This window comes from Juglans regia, chromosome 11 (genome assembly GCF_001411555.2).
Source record: "Juglans regia cultivar Chandler chromosome 11, Walnut 2.0, whole genome shotgun sequence".
NCBI classification, from domain to species: Eukaryota; Viridiplantae; Streptophyta; class Magnoliopsida; order Fagales; family Juglandaceae; genus Juglans; species Juglans regia.
In genome coordinates, this window is record NC_049911.1 from 27,818,983 (window position 1) to 27,839,202 (window position 20,220).

Below are 20,220 nucleotides of genomic sequence, written 5' to 3' on the forward strand. Positions count from 1 at the left end.
AGACTCACGGTGTAGCCAAGAGGTGTGGAGGTCAAGAGACCCCATGACCCCTTAACTTAGCCATCAAAATTGAATCCAAATACTTACTGTGCAGCCAATGGGCATGGAGGTTAAGAGTCTCCATGACTCCTTTTACTTAGCCACCAAAGTTGAGTGGTGCAGCCAACGGGCGTGAAGGTCAAGAGTCTCCACGACCCATTTTACTTAACCACCAAAGTCAAGTCCAATGACTCATGGTGCAGCCAATTGACGTGGAGGTCAAGAGACCCCACGACCCCCTTACTTAGTCACCAAAGTCAAGTTTAAAGACTCGCGGTGCAATCAATGGGCATGAAGGTCAAGAGACCCCACGACCCCCTTACTTAGGCTGGGTTTGGGTAGCCAACATACCTCAGCATTTTTTAAGTATTCTCGTACTATTAGAAATACTCCACATGCCAAACAACTTAAAATACTCTCAATGGGACCCACAAACTCATTTCAATCTCTACTCATAACTATTCACAAACATTCTATAATATTTATTACTATTATATATAAATAAGAATAAAATCACTATAATATTTATCACTATTAAATATAAATAATAAATAAAATCACTATAATATTTATCACTATTATATATAAATAAAAAATAAAATCACTATAATATTTATCACTAATAAATATAAATAAAAAATAAAATCACTATAATATATAAAAATAAAATAAAATCACTATAATATATAAATATAAAATATAAAATCACTATTTATCACTATTATATATAAATAAAAAATAAAATCATTATTATATATAAATAAAAAAATAAAATCACTATAATATATAAATAAAAAATAAAATCACTATTATATATAAATAAAAAATAAAATCAATATAATATATAAATAATAAATAAAATCACTATAATATATAAATAATAAATAAAATCACTATTTATCACTATTATATATAAATAAAAAAATAAAATCACTATTTATCACTATTATATATAAATAAAAAATAAAATCACTATAATATATAAATAAAAAATAACATTACTATAATATTTATCATTATTATATATATGAAAATAAAAGTATTATAATATTTATCATTAGTATATATAAAAATAAAATAAAATCACTACAATATTTATTAATATTAAAAAATCACTATAATAAAATCACTATAATATTTATTACTAAAAATAAAATCACTATAATATTTGTGGGACCCACACATTTTTTAACTACATTTTCAAAAGTAAAAAATTCAACATACTTCACACATCCAAACAACTCAAAATATTATCAATGGGACCCACAAACTCACTCCAATCTCTACTCATAACTATTCACAAAGATTTTCAACACTTCTCAAGTATTCTCACTACCCAAACGTACCATTAGCCACCAAAGTCGAGTCCAAAGATTTGCGGTGAAACCAATGGGCATGGAGGTCAAGAGGCCCCACGACCCCTCAATCACCAAAGTCGAGTCTAAAAACTTGCAGTGCAGCCAATGGGCTTGGAGATCAAGAGACCTCACGACCCCTTTACTTTGTCACCTGAGTCCAAAGACTTACAGTGCAACCAATAGACGTAGAGGTCAAGAGACCCCACGACCCCTTTAATTAGTCACTAAAGTCAAGTCTTAAGACTCGTGGTGCAGCCAAGAGCCTCCCGTGGGTGGAGGGTGGGATTGAAACCCTCCCCCCGCATGGCGGGGGGTGGGGAGCAAGAAAGGGGTGCCCCCGTCCCGCACCATGCGGGTAGCACCCCTAAAAAATTCTATTCATCTGTTTACACACTATATACTATATTTTTTTCTTATCAAATGTGTGATATATAGATGATAAGTAGAAAGAATTTAATTAGTTTAAAAAAATTAAAATCAAAATTTTTTAAAAAAAAATAAAAAAAATATAATATATAATATATGAAGATAATAAATAGCCAAGCTCGTAACTGAATGCCCACAAGAGTGGTACGACAACTCTGAAAATGGGACTGTTATTATCCCTGTTAGGGAAAAAAGCATGAGGCTATCCCCCACCACGTTCACGTCCAAGTTGCATCACTGCGACCTTTTCCTTGTTTGTCATAAGGTCTCACCACGTGTCAGGACCTTGATGTAGGATGACATGGCAGGGCACTTGTTGGCCATGCGCTTGTGGATAAGCTGAGTCTGAATGCGTGGGTGCTTACGCGTAAAGAGCCTAAAAGGTACGTGGCAGGGGTATACATGGTGACGGAGAGAGCCACAGGTCTCCAAATGACACGGCAAACTGGCCCATTTCGATAGCGAGAGCAGACTCGATAAAGTTCGATCTTATTATAAATAAATAAAAAAAGTTTGATGTAAATTTGATTAGATAATTTAGTTTTATAAATTTAAATATTTATTTTTTAACAATATCAAATAACAAATCCTCTAAATTTATTATTATTATATTCAAAATATTAATTTTGATACTTTTATTTATTTTAATTCTAATTATAATTTAAATATTTATTCGTTATTAAAAAAATACATATTCATTTTTTAATGTTCATATTATTCTTAAATGATATAATTTTTTAACAATCTTTTTTACTGCGGTTAGATTCTTTTAATTGATATATTTTTTTAACGATTATATTTTTTTTAACGGTCATATATTCATAATAAATATATTTTTTCTGTAATATTTTTGCATAAGAGAAATAACAGGTAGCAGGAGGATAATTATTTAGAGCATTGCTACACAACCTCCACCACACTCCACACTCCACATTTTTTTAAATTTTTTAAAAATTTTTTTTGAGTTTATTCTTTTTAAATTATTTCAAATTTTTTATTTATTATTCATATAATAAATATTTAATAAAAGAAAAAAATAATAAAAATTAAAAATAATGTAGAGTGTTAGGAGGTTGTGAATATTTTTTGAATTATTTATGGTGAAAGTAATATTTGGTCAACCCAAGGGGCTACCAGATTTGGCTAGTATCTTGGGCTAAAATTACTGTTTATTTATTGAGTCTATTATAGTGAATTTTTGTGACTAAAATTTAGTTAAGTTGAGTCCACTATTAGTATTTTTCGATGGAATGAAATGGTTTTAAATAAAAGTTTAATAAAATGTTGTTAGAATATATTTTTTAATATTATTATTATTTTAAAATTAAAAAAAATTATTTATTATTTTTTATATAAAAAATTATAATAATAAAATATGATGAGATCCGAAACAGAAGAAAAGACTTGGGGATGTGCGGGGGACAGGGTGTGCCGTTGGAGGAGGAAACACGACCGACCACCTTCTGCGTGACTCACGTCCCTCTGCGTTTGGATAAGATTAAATGTCACTCCCGTACAACAAAATTTCTACGCAACAAATCAATTTCAGATTATGATGGCCCATTTTTTCTTCGCGATTGTTATAGCCATTTGTTATAGCCACCACTTGAATTCTTTGTCAAAAAAAAAAAAGCAATGGTTGAGCTTATTGAATGCAAGAATACTACAAAAAATCTTATATGAAATTAAAATTAAAATTCCATGAAAGTACATGATAATCAAATCTGCCTTGAGATACACGCGAAAAAAGTCTGTAAGCATTGGAGCTATCTTCATAATATCAGGTTGTTTATAGGACACTACTCACTGCACGAATAGCCTCTCAGGCTGCATTAAGATCAATCAGTACGACACACCCAAACCCGAAATTAGGTTCTTCTCCTTTCTGGTGTCCGTCTGTTAGCATCTGAGAGACCAACCATAGAGGGAATGCACACAGATATTGGCCAGCACCAGCACTGTCTCGACCAGTTGTGGCAATGGGCAATACGTGTCAAAGCATCATTTTTTTGAGAGAAGAGCCTTCACTGTTTCCACAACCACCTGTTTTGCATGAAACAAAAAGACTCAAATTTATGAGTTATGGACTAATTTCAAATGGGTTTTTTCTGCATTTATTGCACGCATCAATGCCTGTTCACACAGTTCTAACAATCCCACGCTAGCAATCCCAATGGAAACACATCACACTATTACAGGATCGTATAGGAAGCCATGTATGACAAAAATGATAAAGCCTTAAACTTCATGTTCCTTCCCACTGTGCCACTGAGGAACAGAAGGGCAAAACAAATTGATGAGTCGTCCTGGCTATGGACGTCTCGCAGCTTTTTTTTTTATAAGATGGACGTCTTGCAGCTTTACCAAGCAATAATAAGATTATAAGGTTATGCAGCAAAGCAAGTCTTTAGTTCTAATTCTTTCCCCCCAAAAATACTAATTAGTACTTCGATTACTTTCTATAACAGATTACTACTGTTCTTACCCTTCCATCATAGGATAATGACGCAAAGATCCAAGGCTCACGAGAGCTCCAAGCAATGCCTTCAAGTCAAGTGAAAACAAGTCAGCTTCACTGTAAAGATGAAATACACAGAAAACCAAGGGTTGCAAACTTGCAGCGGTTACCATAAACACTATCTTCATAGTCACTGTATGAACTAAGTAACGGATCAATCCGACGAGTTGGTGAATCAAGCAAGCTGCAAAAAACAAGGAAAAAAATTAAATTAATAAATAATACTAATAATAATAATTTTAAAAAATGAACACCCGAGACAAGCAAACTACCTTTCTGTTGTAAACTCATCACTGGTAGATGAAGAAGCCAACCACAAGTTGACAGTTGAGTCCGTACCAGCACTCTGCAATAGGATACATTTTATCAGGAAAAAAATGTCAATAATTATGGTTCCCAAGAAAACCTGAAACATCATGTTTGGTTTCATTGATGCAGTGAGTCATTCTTTCAGTCATCGTCCATATATTTAGGTGCGGTTTAGATAGTGAGATGAGATGAGATGATATGATTTTAAATAAAGTTGAATAAAATATTGTTAAAATATTATTTTTTAATATTATTATTATTATTTTGAAATTTGAAAAAGTTGAATTGTTTATTATATTTTATGAGAGAATTTGAAAAAATCGTAATGATGAGATGAGATGAGATGAAATATTTTCACTATCCAAATGAGGTTTTAAAATGTTTGGAAGACATGCATATACAGTGTATTTGAGGTCACATGGGGTACACTTACGTCTAAAACTCTTCTAAGCCAAAATAAAACATTTTAAGATCAATGCAAAAGGTATGCCATGATTTACTTTTTGAATTCAGACAAAGGCTTTAATATGTGTCTGAATGTTTTTGTGTGTGTGTGTGTATTTGTCCGGGGTTCAGAGAGAATACCAAAATCAGCCTGTCTTGCTCAGGGTTACACTTGACAGCCCATGTCCTGGTGACACATTTTTAAACAGGTCAAATTAGGCAGCTGAAAGTATGAAAATCTATAATAATGATAAAAAAATGTGTTGTATATGCAGGCACGTGTGTGTTTATGAACAATATGGCCAACTTAAAAACACCTAAAAGTGCACAAAGATAGTAACAGCCCTTTCAGATGCATGTACACAATAGGGTTCATCTTGCAGTAACATAGTTATCAATAATCACAACTTCTTTTTTTTTTTTTAATGTCAGGGAACCTCTCCAAGGTAGGACCCTTCGGACCCACCCCTGCAGAGTAAACCCTGGTCCCGTGCTCAATAATCACAACTGCAACTGTACTTAATATATATACCAGTGTGCATGTCCTGGAAGCTCTTGGATAGGAACCTTTGGCTTTCTAAGATCCCATATGTGTATCCCAGATTCATCCTCTGCAGTGACCTGTTGGTAACGATAAACTATTTATTATGCTAACACCCATTAGAATCACTAAAACTGTTTTTCATGCCACAGGAAGCAATGTGAAGAAATTATCTATGTATTGCATTTATTTTTGACAAGTAATCTATGTCTTACATTCTATAAAACAGATGCATGCATATGTGTGTAGACAATGACACATTTATATTTTTAAAAGGATTATACAATGACCATGCTTAATGCAAAAGTTATTTTCTTACAAGTATATGCTTCTTCTTAGGGTTGTAATCTATGTTGCGGATATGTGCACGCTCAATTGAATTTGTCTTCCTGCAATTAAATAATACAATCATTAGCTGCATTGATATTTTGTGTGACAAACTTATACCATATCAAATTAGTGGTTCCATAAATATTTTTCCTCACTTATGAAAATCAGAAAGTTATTCTAAATCATGCTAACTAATCTACTGAAATGTTGTAAATTTGAAAAAAGGAAAATCAAAAAATAACCACTCAAGGACACATGATTGTTGACCTATTCAAGAAAATAAGCACTTTTCCATAACAGGAGGAAAACAGAACATCAAGGTTGTTCACAGCTTCAAATGAAGAAAATGGGTGGGCTGATAAGCCTAGGAACATTTGACAACTTCAACAAAAACTGACCTACAGGAAAACTTTACATATATGGGTCATAACCAAAAACTAAATGCAATAATAGATTGGGAAAACGCAACATACTTCATTGTCCGTAGATCCCAAAATTGGGTGGTGGATTCAGAAATGGCAGCAACAGCATTCATGTCATGTGGATCCCATGCTCCTCCAGATAAGTTATGCAACATACCGGCTGACTCTTGTGATTGTACCTGGTTTGTGCAACCAGAACTTAATGAGAATCAGCACAAGAATTTAAAGAGTATAATTGTCAGACGATGCAGCTACTCCATAAAGCAACTATAGATTCATGGAACTCTATTTCTATCCCACCACGTGTGATCAGTCATCCGTGTGTAATCACTTAATTGAACTTCTGTCAGTAAGTAGTGGCATGTGGTCTGTTGAACACAATGTGTTAGCTACTCGCATTCATGATGCAGACTTTTTAAATTCTGGGGACCAAATTGGAACTTATTGTAAGTTTCAGTGAAGAGAATAGGTATTTGCCCTGAATTTATAATGCCTTCGGAAGAGAGACAAGAAACTTTGCTACACTTAAATTTTGCCACAATTACAATTAATGAACATGGGATCACTCCACAAATTTCACTATGAACTATACCTGCGCAACTTTTTTTGAACAATCTAAGCTCCACAAGAAAAGAGTTTCCTCATCAATGCTGATCAGCTTATCATTCCTTCCAGAGGGCCACCAAAGAACACTGAAGGTTTATACATACAACTCGAGTGAGCAGATGAATCACATGTAGCGATAAAAAACATACAGAAAGTTAAAACTCAAAAATGGGTTCCTTATTCATCAAAACAAAAAGCATAAAGTTGACTGCAAAAAAATCAAAATCAAACACCACGCCATCACCCCAAGTGATCCAGACAGTGGTGATGAGCTACTTGATCCCAAAAGCAAAAAATAGAAAAATAGATCTTCCTTTTAGAGTGGTATGTGATTTAGCATATTAAAAATAAACATTGAGTATAAATATTAAGACGTTTTGTAGCACCATATTATTCAGCAGATATTTATCCGTTTCTTTCAGTAACTTTAACAAAATATAGAGTACTCAGTCATATGCCGCATGGTATGATACGGAAAAGGAGAGAAAAATGTTCATCATAATGCATTTAGGACAGTATTTCCCTAGAAAAAAAGAAATGAAAGACCAGGATAAACAAACTTACCCTTTAATCTTACCAACGTGCGCATCAAGTGAGGTAATCCGTTCCAATTGAGGGGAGTTTAGCTCTCCATACAATTCAGGAATCTGCCATATTGCTGCTCCATATGCTTCACCTTCAAGAACAAACAGATTATATATAACTATAGCTTTGAGCCACTGGAGTAACTTGGAAACAAAAACAGATATAAAGAATGAATAAAAAATAAAAAAACAAGTTCATTATAGAGTAGAGTTTTGAAGGAAAAACGAATAAAAGAACCAAAAAAATGCTAAGGAGATCGTGCTCTCTGAAGAAAGTTGGTAATCAGTGACCTGATGAGAAAATGGAGATTAGCTCAGTTTCAGCGGCCATGGTGTGAGAGACAGTGGGAGGGAAGAGACAAGAATTTGGTATTCTATAAGGAGATTGAATCGCATATACAGAGTAGCCTCAAATATGTTTCAGCTAAAACAGTAAGAAAAATCGTTAAAAAGGAATGTTCGTATTCTAATCTTCCAGTGCTCCCCATCTAAGCTGAAGAGTGGTCGAAATCAGGAAAGCACTATGAAAATACCGGCAAGCAATCAGAGTTTTGATCAGAACTTGTAATTCTTTACTCTCTGCAGTGTTTAGAGGCATATAAACTCCTAAACCCAATACATATCCATATCATAAAGTAAAACCATTGCTAGGAACTCATTGAAAAGAAGCAAAGATCATCCAACTATCATTCACATTTGCATTGTAAGTAAAAGGAATACAGCCTAATAAAAAATGGAAAATCGAAATATAAAAATAAGTAAACAGTCAATTACCAGTAGAGTAGACGGTGGAGAAGATCCGTTGATCGAAGGGGCAGGAAGCGAGGTCCCAGATCTCGTTGGGGTGCGAAAACAAACCCTCACATATGAGCTCGTTTCCACCTGAAGAAAGCCGAATCAAATGCACCTGAAAGAGTTGACTTCCACGAAATCAAGAGCGACACAATTTTAAAAAAAAAAATCAGGGAAAAAATTAATAAGGATTGGTGTAAATATCGACCTCGTTTTCTTCTTTGAGACTGAGAGTGCCGGTGAGGAAGCTAGTGTGATCTGTGTCTGCTTTCACATCCGAAATGCATCTAGCCTGGACATTAAAGAAAGAGTCACGATCCAAACTAGGGTTTAGAAAAATTGAAGACCTTGAGTTGACGCCTAGGGTAGAAAGCAGAAGAAGAAAAAAAAAATGTGCCGATTAGGGATAGGGAATTGTAACCTGATATTTCAGACCATATCCAATGCCTGATGATGCTCCTTGCATTTGTGCACCGCCTAATGCTGGGAAGTGGGATCTAGGAGGACGCGTTCATCTACCTAATGTCTTCCGAGTTTTTGCTAGAATACGCCTCCCTGGTATCAGTTTAACGGTCGCAGTCCCCCTGGTGCTTCTTGGGTTCGATTTGAAGCGGTGGACGATACCCGCCATCGAACCGTCATCCCAACCCGGAACCCGGAATCCTTGTCGCCACGAAATAAGAGAGATATTTTTAGATTCATAATAATAAATTTAATTTGATATTATATGTTAAATTATAAAATTATTTTTTATTGAAAAGTAATCACATATCATGAAAAATTCTGTCAATTTATAATTTTATTTTTATGATATGGAGGTAACATTTTTTATAAAATTAAACATATATTATATACTTTTTAAATTCAACCCTCTCGAGATTGAAAAATAAGTGTCAACTCTATAAAAAAAAAAAAAAAATTCTCACATTCACTTTTTATGATAGGTCACATTTATTTTATAATAAAAATAATTTATTTCAATTTAATGAATAATCAAACTATAAATATTTGTTAATTTATATTTACGAGATTTTTTTATCTTTTGTAAAAAAGTATGTGAATTTTTAATTCTTCACAACTGCATGAACATATTTACAAAAATAAAAATTTTATTTATCATCTTATACACTATACACTAATAAAATAAACTACATATGTGTATTTAAATAAAATAATAAAAATAATAAATTACATATTAACATGTGATGTGAAAATAATAAATAACATTTCACACAGCTAAATAAACTGCGTCATCTTTGTAACATATTCTCGATGTCATGTTTTGAAACCTTAACACTAATGTTAAAAAGAAACAATAATTGATATAAAGACAGAAATAACCCACCCCTTCATGCACAGAGTGATGGAAGGAGAAACTCCTCTCCCGCAAGCCGCTCAATTTCATGAAACCCACGAAAATCCATCGTACCCCTCGTAGAGTCTTGGGATGTAATCCGTCTTATTTTGAATAAATTTTGAATATAAATTTAAAAAATTTAAAAATCTATACAACCTGATTCATAATTAAAATCAAAATTTTTTATTTTTTTAATTTATATCTGATCCAGTTTAATTTTTTCGATTTATAATTTACACATATGACACTATATAAGTTAATTAAATGTATAAAAATGTATTTATAAAAAAAAACATATGTATTATAATTTTTTATGTAAAAAATGTATTTATCATTTTTGGCATAATAGGTTTACATAGGTTTACATATATAAATATATATATATATATATATCAAAAAATAACTTCATACTAATGTTCGTGTTTTTAAGATTCATTTTATGTTATAAGATTAAAATTTATATGTTATATCAAATGTTATATTACAAATTATAAGATTCATTTAATGTTTTATAAGATGTTATATTAAAATTTTACAATATTAATTTTATGTTATATCAAATGTTCTATTAATAGACATGAATAGTAAGATTAATATTTCATGTTATATTAATTAGTAATTTAGTATGTAATGTATATAATATAATATAAAAAATTATATGAAAAAATATTTTATATATAATATAAAAAAATTTAAAAACACATATATATACCTGTATAGTTTGATTCAAATCGATTTTTAAAATATGAAAATTACTAGCGATCCGATTTCGATTGGTATTAAACTAGATCGGTTATTGATCGGACCAAACCCAATTGTACAATCCGGTGGTGGATTCGGTCAGGATCGATCGATGTAACCAGTTTTTTTATTTCTTTTTACACCCCGATTAAAGGGTAGCATGCGATGCCCCACGTTGAAGATTGTTTAGGAATGAACCCTTGGTAGGGCCACTCTTTATATATCATCCACCTCACAAGTTAGCTGTTTGCCCACTCAAAGGAAGTGGCTCATCAAGGAGGATTTTTTTTTTTTTTTTTGGATCAATATGACACCATTCATATACATGTGATTTTTTTTTTTTTTTTTAAATTGTTTTTTGTAGTAAAGCTGGGGTGTCAAAAGTTTCGACCTCGCAAGTTGGTCCGAATGATTAGACAGCCATGAGCCATCGCTGTTTGAACCAATAAATGAAGGAAAATGCTGGATGTCCGTTGAGAGCTCCTGCTGGACTGTATGATTTTTTTATATGTGTTTTTTTTTTTTTTTTATATATATAGATATTTTTAATAATTTTAAATATTTTAAAAAATAAAATAAAAATTATAATATTATTCAAAAATATTTTCTTAATCATAAAATAGAATAAAAAATAATATTTATTCTATTTCGTGATTAAGAAAATATTTTTTAATATTTTGTTTATTTTTTATTAAGGAAGTATTTTTTAATGATATTTTAAATTTATTTTATTTTTTAAAAATATTTAAAAGAGTAAAAAAAATTTATATAAAAAATAAATTAAAAAAATACACATAAAAAATACATGATGAACCCAATGGGAGCTCCCAGCGGAGCTATAGCATGACCATTTTAATTTTTTTAAAAATTATAATATTATTAAAAAATAATTTCTTAATAATGAAGTAAAATAAAAAATTATAAAAATATTTTTTTTATAATTTTTTAAGAAATTATTTTTTAATATATATTTTTTTACTTTTTGATTAAAAAAGTATTTTTTTAATGATATTTTAAATTTATTTTATTTTTTAAAAATATTAAAAATTTTATATAAAAAATTATTTAAATAAAACACATATAAAATAATACTGCACCCCCAGCAAGCAAGAACCCCAGTCGAAGCTATAGCATCACCCATAAATGAAAAAGGAAAATGGTCCCGCTCCAGCTCAGTTGAGCGCTACCGCTTGTATTAATATATATATTTTTTTATATGTATTATTTTTTTATATAAATTATGTTAATAATTTTAAATATTTTAAAAATAAAAAATTAATAATATTATTAAAAAATATTTTTTTTATTTTACTTCATGATTAAGAAATTATTTTTTAATAATTTTGTTTTACTTACTGATTAAAGAAGTATTTTTTAATAATATTTTAAATTTATTTTATTTTTTAAAAATACATAAAAGTGCTAAATAACCTATATATTAAATAATTTTAAAAAACACTTGAAAGAACAATGCTAGACACCCAGTGGGAGTCTCAATGGGAGCTGTAGCATTGTCTAATAAAAAATAATTTATACATAATATTTTTTATAATATTTTATATAATTATATTTTAAATAAAGAGTATTTTTATAAAATTATAATCATTTTATAATATTATTATATAATATATTGTATAATATATTATATGCATATCATTACTTCTAATAAATTGTAGGATTAGAATGATTTGATCTATTTATTTATTTATTTATATTTTCACTGTGCAAATTGTTTGGTGGGGTATGTTGAGACTTTTACTGAATCAGTAACATTATATTGTTTAAGAAAATATCACAAAGAGGGGGAAACAAATGATGACGGTCTTTGAAAGCGATCTTTTAGTTAGGATATTGCTGTGGCTCAAAGATAAAGAAATACAGATGCCGAGGAAAATGGCCAGTTGGAAGAGGAGGAGGGAAAGGAAAAGTTCACGAAACTCTCGGTTGAAGCTTCTGACTAGCTATTTTAAGAGATTGTTTGATAAATTAAGGAGAAATCTACTTTAAAGGACTTTATTTTCCTCTTTCCAATTTAAATTTATAAATACAAATAAATTCATCACCATTTCTATATCAATAATAAGATAGTGATATCTTTCTATATCAACACAAGATTGTTTCATTTATTTTTTTAATTCTATATTTTTCTTTTCATTTTTTCTCCCATGTGTAATATTCCGAGTAAAATAGTCATCAAGTACAATCAGATTAATATAGCAAGTATCATTATACGAGTACGATGCGGCTGCGCCTTCAAATTATTAAAAAAATAAAAAAGAAATTCTATTTATAATTTTCGAGATTGTATATGTAAACCTTTTATTAAATAAAAAAAATATAATTTTGATAAAGATATTTTATAATTTTAAAAAAATTTAAAAACAAAATTAATTAGATTCATAACGTAGCATTGCTAAAAAAAATAGTTATATTTATTAAAAAAATAGTAATAAATAAGAGAATTAAGAATTTCATATCTACCTTTGGCTAAAGATCATATCTACCAACGTTGTGACCTAACTGCTTCACACGTACTTTGTAGTTTGTACAGCAAATCGGTAACTGAGGCGCGATTCCAAACCACCGCAGAGCTAATGCCTAAGGGCTATATTATTAGTACATTTTACTCTATCGAAACGCATTGGACTTTCTAAATTCCGAAAGCGCCCCTTGAAGCTTCAATATTCCAGCTCAACTTTTTAAAACCTCCTCACGCCAAAAAGGCTGGGCCACTGTCATCTTCCTTCTGCCGCAGGGTTCATGAGTTTCTCTCTCCATCTATCTCTTATGGGAGCACCCAAGTTTGGGAGGAGATGTAGTTGAGAGGTGATAAGGATCGATTTCAAAATCACCATGCTATTTTCTCGATGGATTTCGGATCTCGATTGGCGTCTTGTTTTGCTGATCATCCCTCCCCTCTTTCTCCTCGTGTTTATCTCTCTCTCTCCCAACACCACCAACCCCCTTTCCTCTTTCGATCCTCTTCGGTCTTTTCTTCTCGGTCATACATTCGAGCAGCCAGCAAACGTCACTTTCAATTCGTCGCAGCCGCCGCCTCTGACTACTCGGGTGGTGCTGAACGGGACCGAGTCCGAGGAGGCTCGGTGGAGAAGGAGGAAGGATGAATTGGATCGGTCGAGAATGGCGGTGTGTTTGGTTGGAGGGGCCAGGAGGTTCGAGCTCACGGGACCATCTATAGTGGAGAAGATTCTGGAGGAGTATCCGAATTCGGATCTTTTTCTGCACAGCCCGTTGGATCAGAACTCGTACAAGTTCTCACTGCTGAAGACCGTGCCAAGACTCGCCTCCGTCCGAATCTTCGAGCCCAAACCCCTGCCGCAGACTGATTCGCAGCTCCGAGTCCTCACGGCGGCGAACTCGCCAAGCGGCATCCAGGTTTGTCCGTTTATTTTTCTTACCTTCATTTTTTTCTCGATTTTCAATTTCGTTTTAATTAAAGCATAGATATCTGATTTGACGAAGACAGAAGAAATAAACAAATAAATAATGAGTTATGGTATATTCGTAAACCAGTCGCCAACCGTTTCCTACATCACATGAATTCCGTGTCGCCATTTTTAATTTGTTTCTCAGTTCTTTAATATTATCTAAGCGAGCACGGAGATCGTGAGAATCTGAGATGGCGTGCGTTCCGATATTCTCCATCTCACGAATTCCGTGTTCGGTTTTGTATGCGTAAAGTCTAAACCCCGTCGTTCAACTGAAAAGAAAGGTTGTTTAAAAAAAAAAAAAAAAAAAAACTTAAAAAGAAAGGTTAAAATAGAATATAACAATGCGTACATGCGTGAGGGTAGGACATCCAACATGTTGATTACCAACTCACGCGCCACCTTTCCAGGATATATGATTATTATATGAATGCGAAAGTTGCAAGAAAGAACCCCCTCCCCCCTCTCTGTATCCTTCACGTACGAATTACGAATCTTCCGTATTTTCATTTTCTGTCTCTTGCAGGGTCTCTTGCAATACTTCAACCTAGTCGAGGGCTGCCTCACCATGATCAGTGAGTACCAAGAGCGGAAAAACTTCACATACGATTGGATCGTCCGAACACGAGTTGACGGCTACTGGAACGCCCCGCTCCACCCCAGAAACTTCGTGTCTGGCAAGTACTTGGTCCCTCCCGGGTCCACCTACGGTGGGCTCAACGACCGGCTTGGAATTGGCGACCTCAACACCTCCACCGTCGCTCTCTCCCGCCTTTCCCTCATCCCCAAGCTCGAATCTGCTGGGTTCACCCAGCTAAACTCGGAGACCGCGTTCAGGGCGCAGCTTACCACCCAGGGGGTCCCTTACCTTACCTATCGCCTCCCCTTCTGCGTCGTAACCGACCGGAAATACTCTTTCCCCCCCAGCCATTACGGCGTTCCCGTTGCCGCGTTGTCGAGCTCGGGGCCGCTGAGCGGGGCTAAATGTAGGCCGTGCACGCCGGTGTGCCGAGATAAGTGCGTGGCTGAGGTGATGCCGTCTCTCTATCGATGGTGGAGCTGGACCGATTGGGGCAACGGGACGCTTGAGCTATGCGATGCTCACGGGGAATGGGAGAAAGGGTGGCAAAGAATATTTGACCAAGTCGCTGGGAAGAAACTCGCCTCGGCCAGAAAGCGAATACGGAATTTGAAGGTTAGGGAATGTATTGACGGTTTCAACGAAATGAAGAGGATGAGAACCGGGACATGGGAGGCTCCGCCGGCGGAGGAGATTTGTAGACTGGGGCTGGCGGCGCCCAACAACTGACTTTTTTTTCTTCTGGACGGTTAGATTGTATAAAGAGAGAAACTGAGAGGGCATTATCGGTTTTTATTATATACATAGCGATTAGAGGCGCATTTGTTAATGATTGATGTAGTGGAGTTAGATGGTGCAAACATTATGATGATTTGAATGGGAGTAATTATGGTAACAGATAAAAGTGATCCACGATCACTTGTCAAACCGTGCTCGTTAAATGCCTATCGCTTTGTTGGAATCGTTGAAAAATGGGGCCTAGAGTAGGCACGCTGCCCCGCCCTACCCGTTCCTCCCATGTGGGGGTGCCTCCCGCCCCGCATCTAGGACGCCTAGTCGGGGCAGGTGGTAGACAGGTCCTAATCTCGTATAACCCTCGCTTACATTTGTATATATACTAGCGGTAGTGTAACGTCCAAGGGACGTTTGCCTAATTTTTTTTTTTTTAACCTAGTGATTAAGGAAGTATTTTTTAATGATATTGTAAATTTTTTATTTTTTTTAAAAATGTTTATAATGATTAAAAATATACATAAAAAAAGAAAAGAAAAATAAAAAAATGAAATACATATTCAGGACACATTTTCAGACTACTTTTTCGATAGCAGTAACGGTTCCTTTTAGTTAATTAAGAATATTATAATATTTAAATTATGTTAAAATTTTAATTATTTATATAGTTTTACTTTTTTAAAAATATTTAACAAAATTTCATCATTTATTTGTATTTTGAGTTTGGACCAAACAATTCTAATAATATCATTAACTGAAGAGTGTATTGTACATTGACAAGACATTAACTAACTGAAGAGTCTTTTAATTCTACTACCTTTCATCAAGTTATGTTAATAATTTAAAATTCCTATTAAAAATATATATAATATTTAGACAGTCTTATACTTCACATCACAACTAATTAAATAATAATAGAGTAAATAAAAATGATTTTTTGTGATATAAATAATATTTCTACTTGCTGATAATTTGTTTATGATTTTTTGTATATATTATTTTTTTGTAGTGAATTTATAATGATTTTATTAATTTTTTTTTTCTTCACGTTATCTCTCTCTTTGTGGCCCGATTCATCCGCACGGGCCGTTCTTCTTCAGCCCAGCCCAGCGCCGTCGTGCGCCGGCCAGCCTCACCGCCACCACCGGGGAGTCCCTCTCACACCGACGACCAACCGAGGCACCATCGATGTCCACCACGCGCAGCCCTATCTCTCCCCCGCGGAAACCCATCCGAAATGGGTTTCTTCCATTTCTCTCAACCGGCGCCGCCGTACGTGGCCATCTACCGTCACGACCAGCACAGGCGACTCCCCCTCATGCCGGTGACCAACCCAGCCACCATCTATGTCCCCCACACGCAGCCATATCTATCCCCCGCGGAAACCCATCCGAAATGGGTTTTTCCCATTTCTCTCAACCAGCGCAGCCATACGCGGCCACCCAGGCCACCACACCTCCACCACTTCACACCGGCGACAATCTCTACCAAACCCAGCCACCACGATCGTTAGGGGTGTTCAACCGGATCCGGATATCCGGCCATAACCGGATCCGGATCCGGATGCTAAAATCTGGATTTAATCCGAGCGGATAACCGGATTGTAACTGGATATCCGGATTTAATCCGGATCCGGGTTATAACCGGATTTAATCCGGTTTTAATGTTTTATTTAAAAAAAAAAAAAAAAGACTTTAAAACTTGAAAAAAAAAAATTTATAGCACTTGTTTAATGTCTTGTTGCCATTTACGAACAATGCTGGAGAAATTAACCTCCAGCATGCATGAACAGCCACCAACCCAGTTGCACCGTGCTTTGCCTAGCCACCACGAAACCAGCTCTGCACAACCCACATGCACGGCCACCTTACTGGCAGCCATCCACCACTGCGCTACCGCAGCCGTACCCAGCCACCTACACACGGCAGCACCACCGTCTGAAGCTCCACTTGCTGCAGTCCTCAGAGTAAACTCCATGCCACCACCATGCACGCAGTCAACCTGCACAGCGCACTGCACCTTGCCCGTGCCCAGCCTCCTCCGCGAACCACCACTTCACGTCTCAACCACCTCGGTTTCACTACCATGGCACCTCACCTGACCACAACGGACCACCCAGTCACTGCCATGCATCCGCTGCAGCCACGACAACACCCGCATAAAAGACTCTGTTTTACTTCTAAAAAACAGAGCATCATTTGAGGATATCGTGGGCCTCAAACCAACCACCCTTCTCGCCATGAAGCTCCTCCACATCTAGAGTTATTGAACTCCACGCTGCACTACTTCTCCACGTCCAGGAAACAACCAACAAGCCACATCTCCATTTCTGCAACTGGGCGGTTTGAGATTAAGCGACGGGGCGGTTTTTTTTTTTTAAATGACCCGGTTACGGATAACCGGGTCATAGAACCGGATCCGTAACCAGATCCGGATTCTTCTCACCCGCCCGGATGCACCCGGATTTCCGGGTTTCGGACCGGTTGAACACCCTTAACGATCGTCCCTTTCCCTCTCCGTCACACACTGCGATTCATTCGATTGAGCCGTGAAGAAGAAGAAGACGATGCTGCTGGGTGGGTTAAGAACGACGCCGGATTGAGTTAAATTGTTCATTACTATAGATGTCTTAGACACTTTTAAGATATAGGCAGATATATATTATATATAAATATAAATATATATTTATATTTTTACAAATCGTATATATATAAATAATAATTACAATTTGTTATATGTACTGGTACATTTAAAAATTATATAATTTAAAAATTAATACACTATAATTTATACAAAATATGTACTAGTAAATTTAAAAATTACATAATTTTTAAATTATAGTAATATTTATAAAATTTAAAATTTTTAATTACTTTTAGACTAAGAAATAATTTTTAAACCAAATAAAATGCAGTATTTTTTTAAGTCAACAGGGGCAGGGCAGATTGCCCCACACCTCGCCCTCGCATCCCGGCGGCATGGGACCGGGGTGAACCCCACCCCCTTCCCATACGTGACGGGGTGCAGGGAAAGGGTGGCCTCGCCCTGTAGGGGCAGGTAACACCCCTAGCCTAGAGGCTACTTCCCACAGGATATTGTTTGTCGATGAGTGGGATCTCTATCATTTCGCTTTAAAACTACTTGTTCCTTATTAGTTTAGGATGAGCCATCAATGCCATGCAATACAATGCTGGTCCCAAAAACTAAAGAATAATCTGTCTCGTTTGTTTTTTGAGATGAAATGAGTTGAAATTAAAATTAAAAGTTGAATAAAATATTGTTAGAATATTTTTTTAATATTATTTTAGTTTTGAAATTTAAAAATTTTGAATTATTTATTTTATTTTGTATGAAAATTTAGAAAAGTTATAATTATATGATGAGATGAGATGAGTTATGAAAATTAACAAGGCAATCATCTGACCGAATTAAAATGGAATTAAGCTCTGGGCCTTATAAAGCCAGATCAACTCCTCTTCTCACCATTCTCTTCCCTTGTGTTTCGAACCTGAGTTTGAAATCTAACGAGTAACTTGTTGAAAATGTTCGATTCTTTCTAGTTATCGATTTCTTAATTAGTATTTTTAAGAACATCTTGATTCATCACGTTATCAGTGAAATTTGCTTATAACAATCATTTCTTTTTGGGTAAAGAGATGGATATAAGAATAACACCTAGGGTTGTTACCCACCCTATATGGTTGGGTAGCCACTAGTTCCGCACCCCGTTCTTCGACGGGGTGACTAACTTGATCCTCTAGCACTTTGTTCTCGCCCTTATCTTTGACCATCTATTTCGTTTTGGGGCGGGTGGATTATCGCCACCATCTTCCAACCCAATTTGCCACATCGTCTGATCATTTGGTCCAACAACATACTTTTCACAAAAAAAAAAAACAAAAAATCATACAAAATTACAAATGCATCTATAGAATAGCACAAAACAAACAAGAAATATCATATATGTGCACATAAACACAAATCCAAATCCCAAAATCGTGACCGTGACCCACAACCGTGGCTCATAAAACCCCACAGATCCATTACCGCGACCGCAAGTCATAAAACTTGCAGACCCACAACCATGATCGTCAGTCATAAAACTCGTAGACCCACAGTCGTAGCTGTGGGTTTTAACTTATAGATCCACAACAGCGATTGTGATCTTATATTGTAGAGACCCACCACCATGTGGTACCACCAGGACATCAACTTGGAGGCTTGGAGGAGAAAATGAGAAGAGATAAAAAAACAGAAGTGTATTTATATGTAGAGTTTTTTTTTTTTTTTTTAATATTATACGGTAGGTGGACTGTGGGGAACCCACCCCACCCCAGACCCGTATGTATGTTTTTAAGTCAGGAACCCACTCGCATCCAAGGTGAGTGGATTGCCCACTCATCCTCCAGTGAGACTGACGAATTGGGGGCGGGCCAGTTTGAAGGGCAACCCTAAAGGCTTTATATTGCTTGATGTGAGAGGTATTTCCCATCAGACCCATTATGGATGGGCTTGTACCCAACACTGGGTCTCAGTCCAGCTCGAGTCTCACTACTCTGAGGCCATAGAGTCACCAAAAGGGCCAGCGCTCAAGATTATATCAAAGAAAGAATCATATGTAACTCAAGAAACCATACATAGAGGACAGATGATACCTGTCGACTCTAACATCTCCTGTTACACCTAGCATCGAGGAAATAGGTCAATAGGATAAATGAAAGATGTGAAGGACCCTCTATTATCTGACGAAGGGGATCAAAACTGACCGTGTTGTTTACCCACAGCCGAAAGTCACCCTGGGAGTCACGCCGCATTCAAAGTATCATGCCAGAAGCCACGCAACATTGAAAGCCCTAACCCGAGTCACCAGTTTGCATTAAATGCTCGAGCTAAGAGAGATCTGGGTCAAAGAGATTTGGCAAAATATTGACACATCATTATTGACCCAAATAATAATAGATTAATTTTAAAGAAAGATAGATGTATCACGTG

At 35.1% G+C, this 20,220-nt stretch overlaps 2 protein-coding genes across 2 annotated transcripts; one reads left to right on the forward strand and one right to left on the reverse strand.

The window, feature by feature from the left end:
* Nucleotides 1–3,484: 3,484 nt before the first annotated feature.
* On the reverse strand, nucleotides 3,485–9,074 carry LOC109002922 (WD repeat-containing protein DWA2-like). Its single transcript, XM_018980846.2, has 13 exons — nucleotides 8,791–9,074; nucleotides 8,578–8,661; nucleotides 8,352–8,484; nucleotides 7,558–7,669; nucleotides 6,980–7,079; nucleotides 6,439–6,566; nucleotides 5,955–6,024; nucleotides 5,627–5,715; nucleotides 5,236–5,281; nucleotides 4,614–4,687; nucleotides 4,452–4,525; nucleotides 4,309–4,367; nucleotides 3,485–3,866 (listed from the first exon to the last, which is right to left on the reverse strand). The coding sequence occupies exons 1-13, from the start codon at nucleotides 8,833–8,835 to the stop codon at nucleotides 3,825–3,827; spliced, it is 1,056 nt and encodes a 351-aa protein (XP_018836391.1). The 5' UTR covers nucleotides 8,836–9,074; the 3' UTR covers nucleotides 3,485–3,824.
* A 3,933-nt stretch (nucleotides 9,075–13,007) lies between these two features.
* LOC109002921 lies at nucleotides 13,008–15,441 on the forward strand. Its single transcript, XM_018980845.2, has 2 exons — nucleotides 13,008–13,863; nucleotides 14,443–15,441. Exons 1-2 carry the CDS (start codon nucleotides 13,321–13,323, stop codon nucleotides 15,223–15,225), a joined length of 1,326 nt encoding a protein of 441 aa, XP_018836390.2. The 5' UTR covers nucleotides 13,008–13,320; the 3' UTR covers nucleotides 15,226–15,441.
* Nucleotides 15,442–20,220: the final 4,779 nt, after the last annotated feature.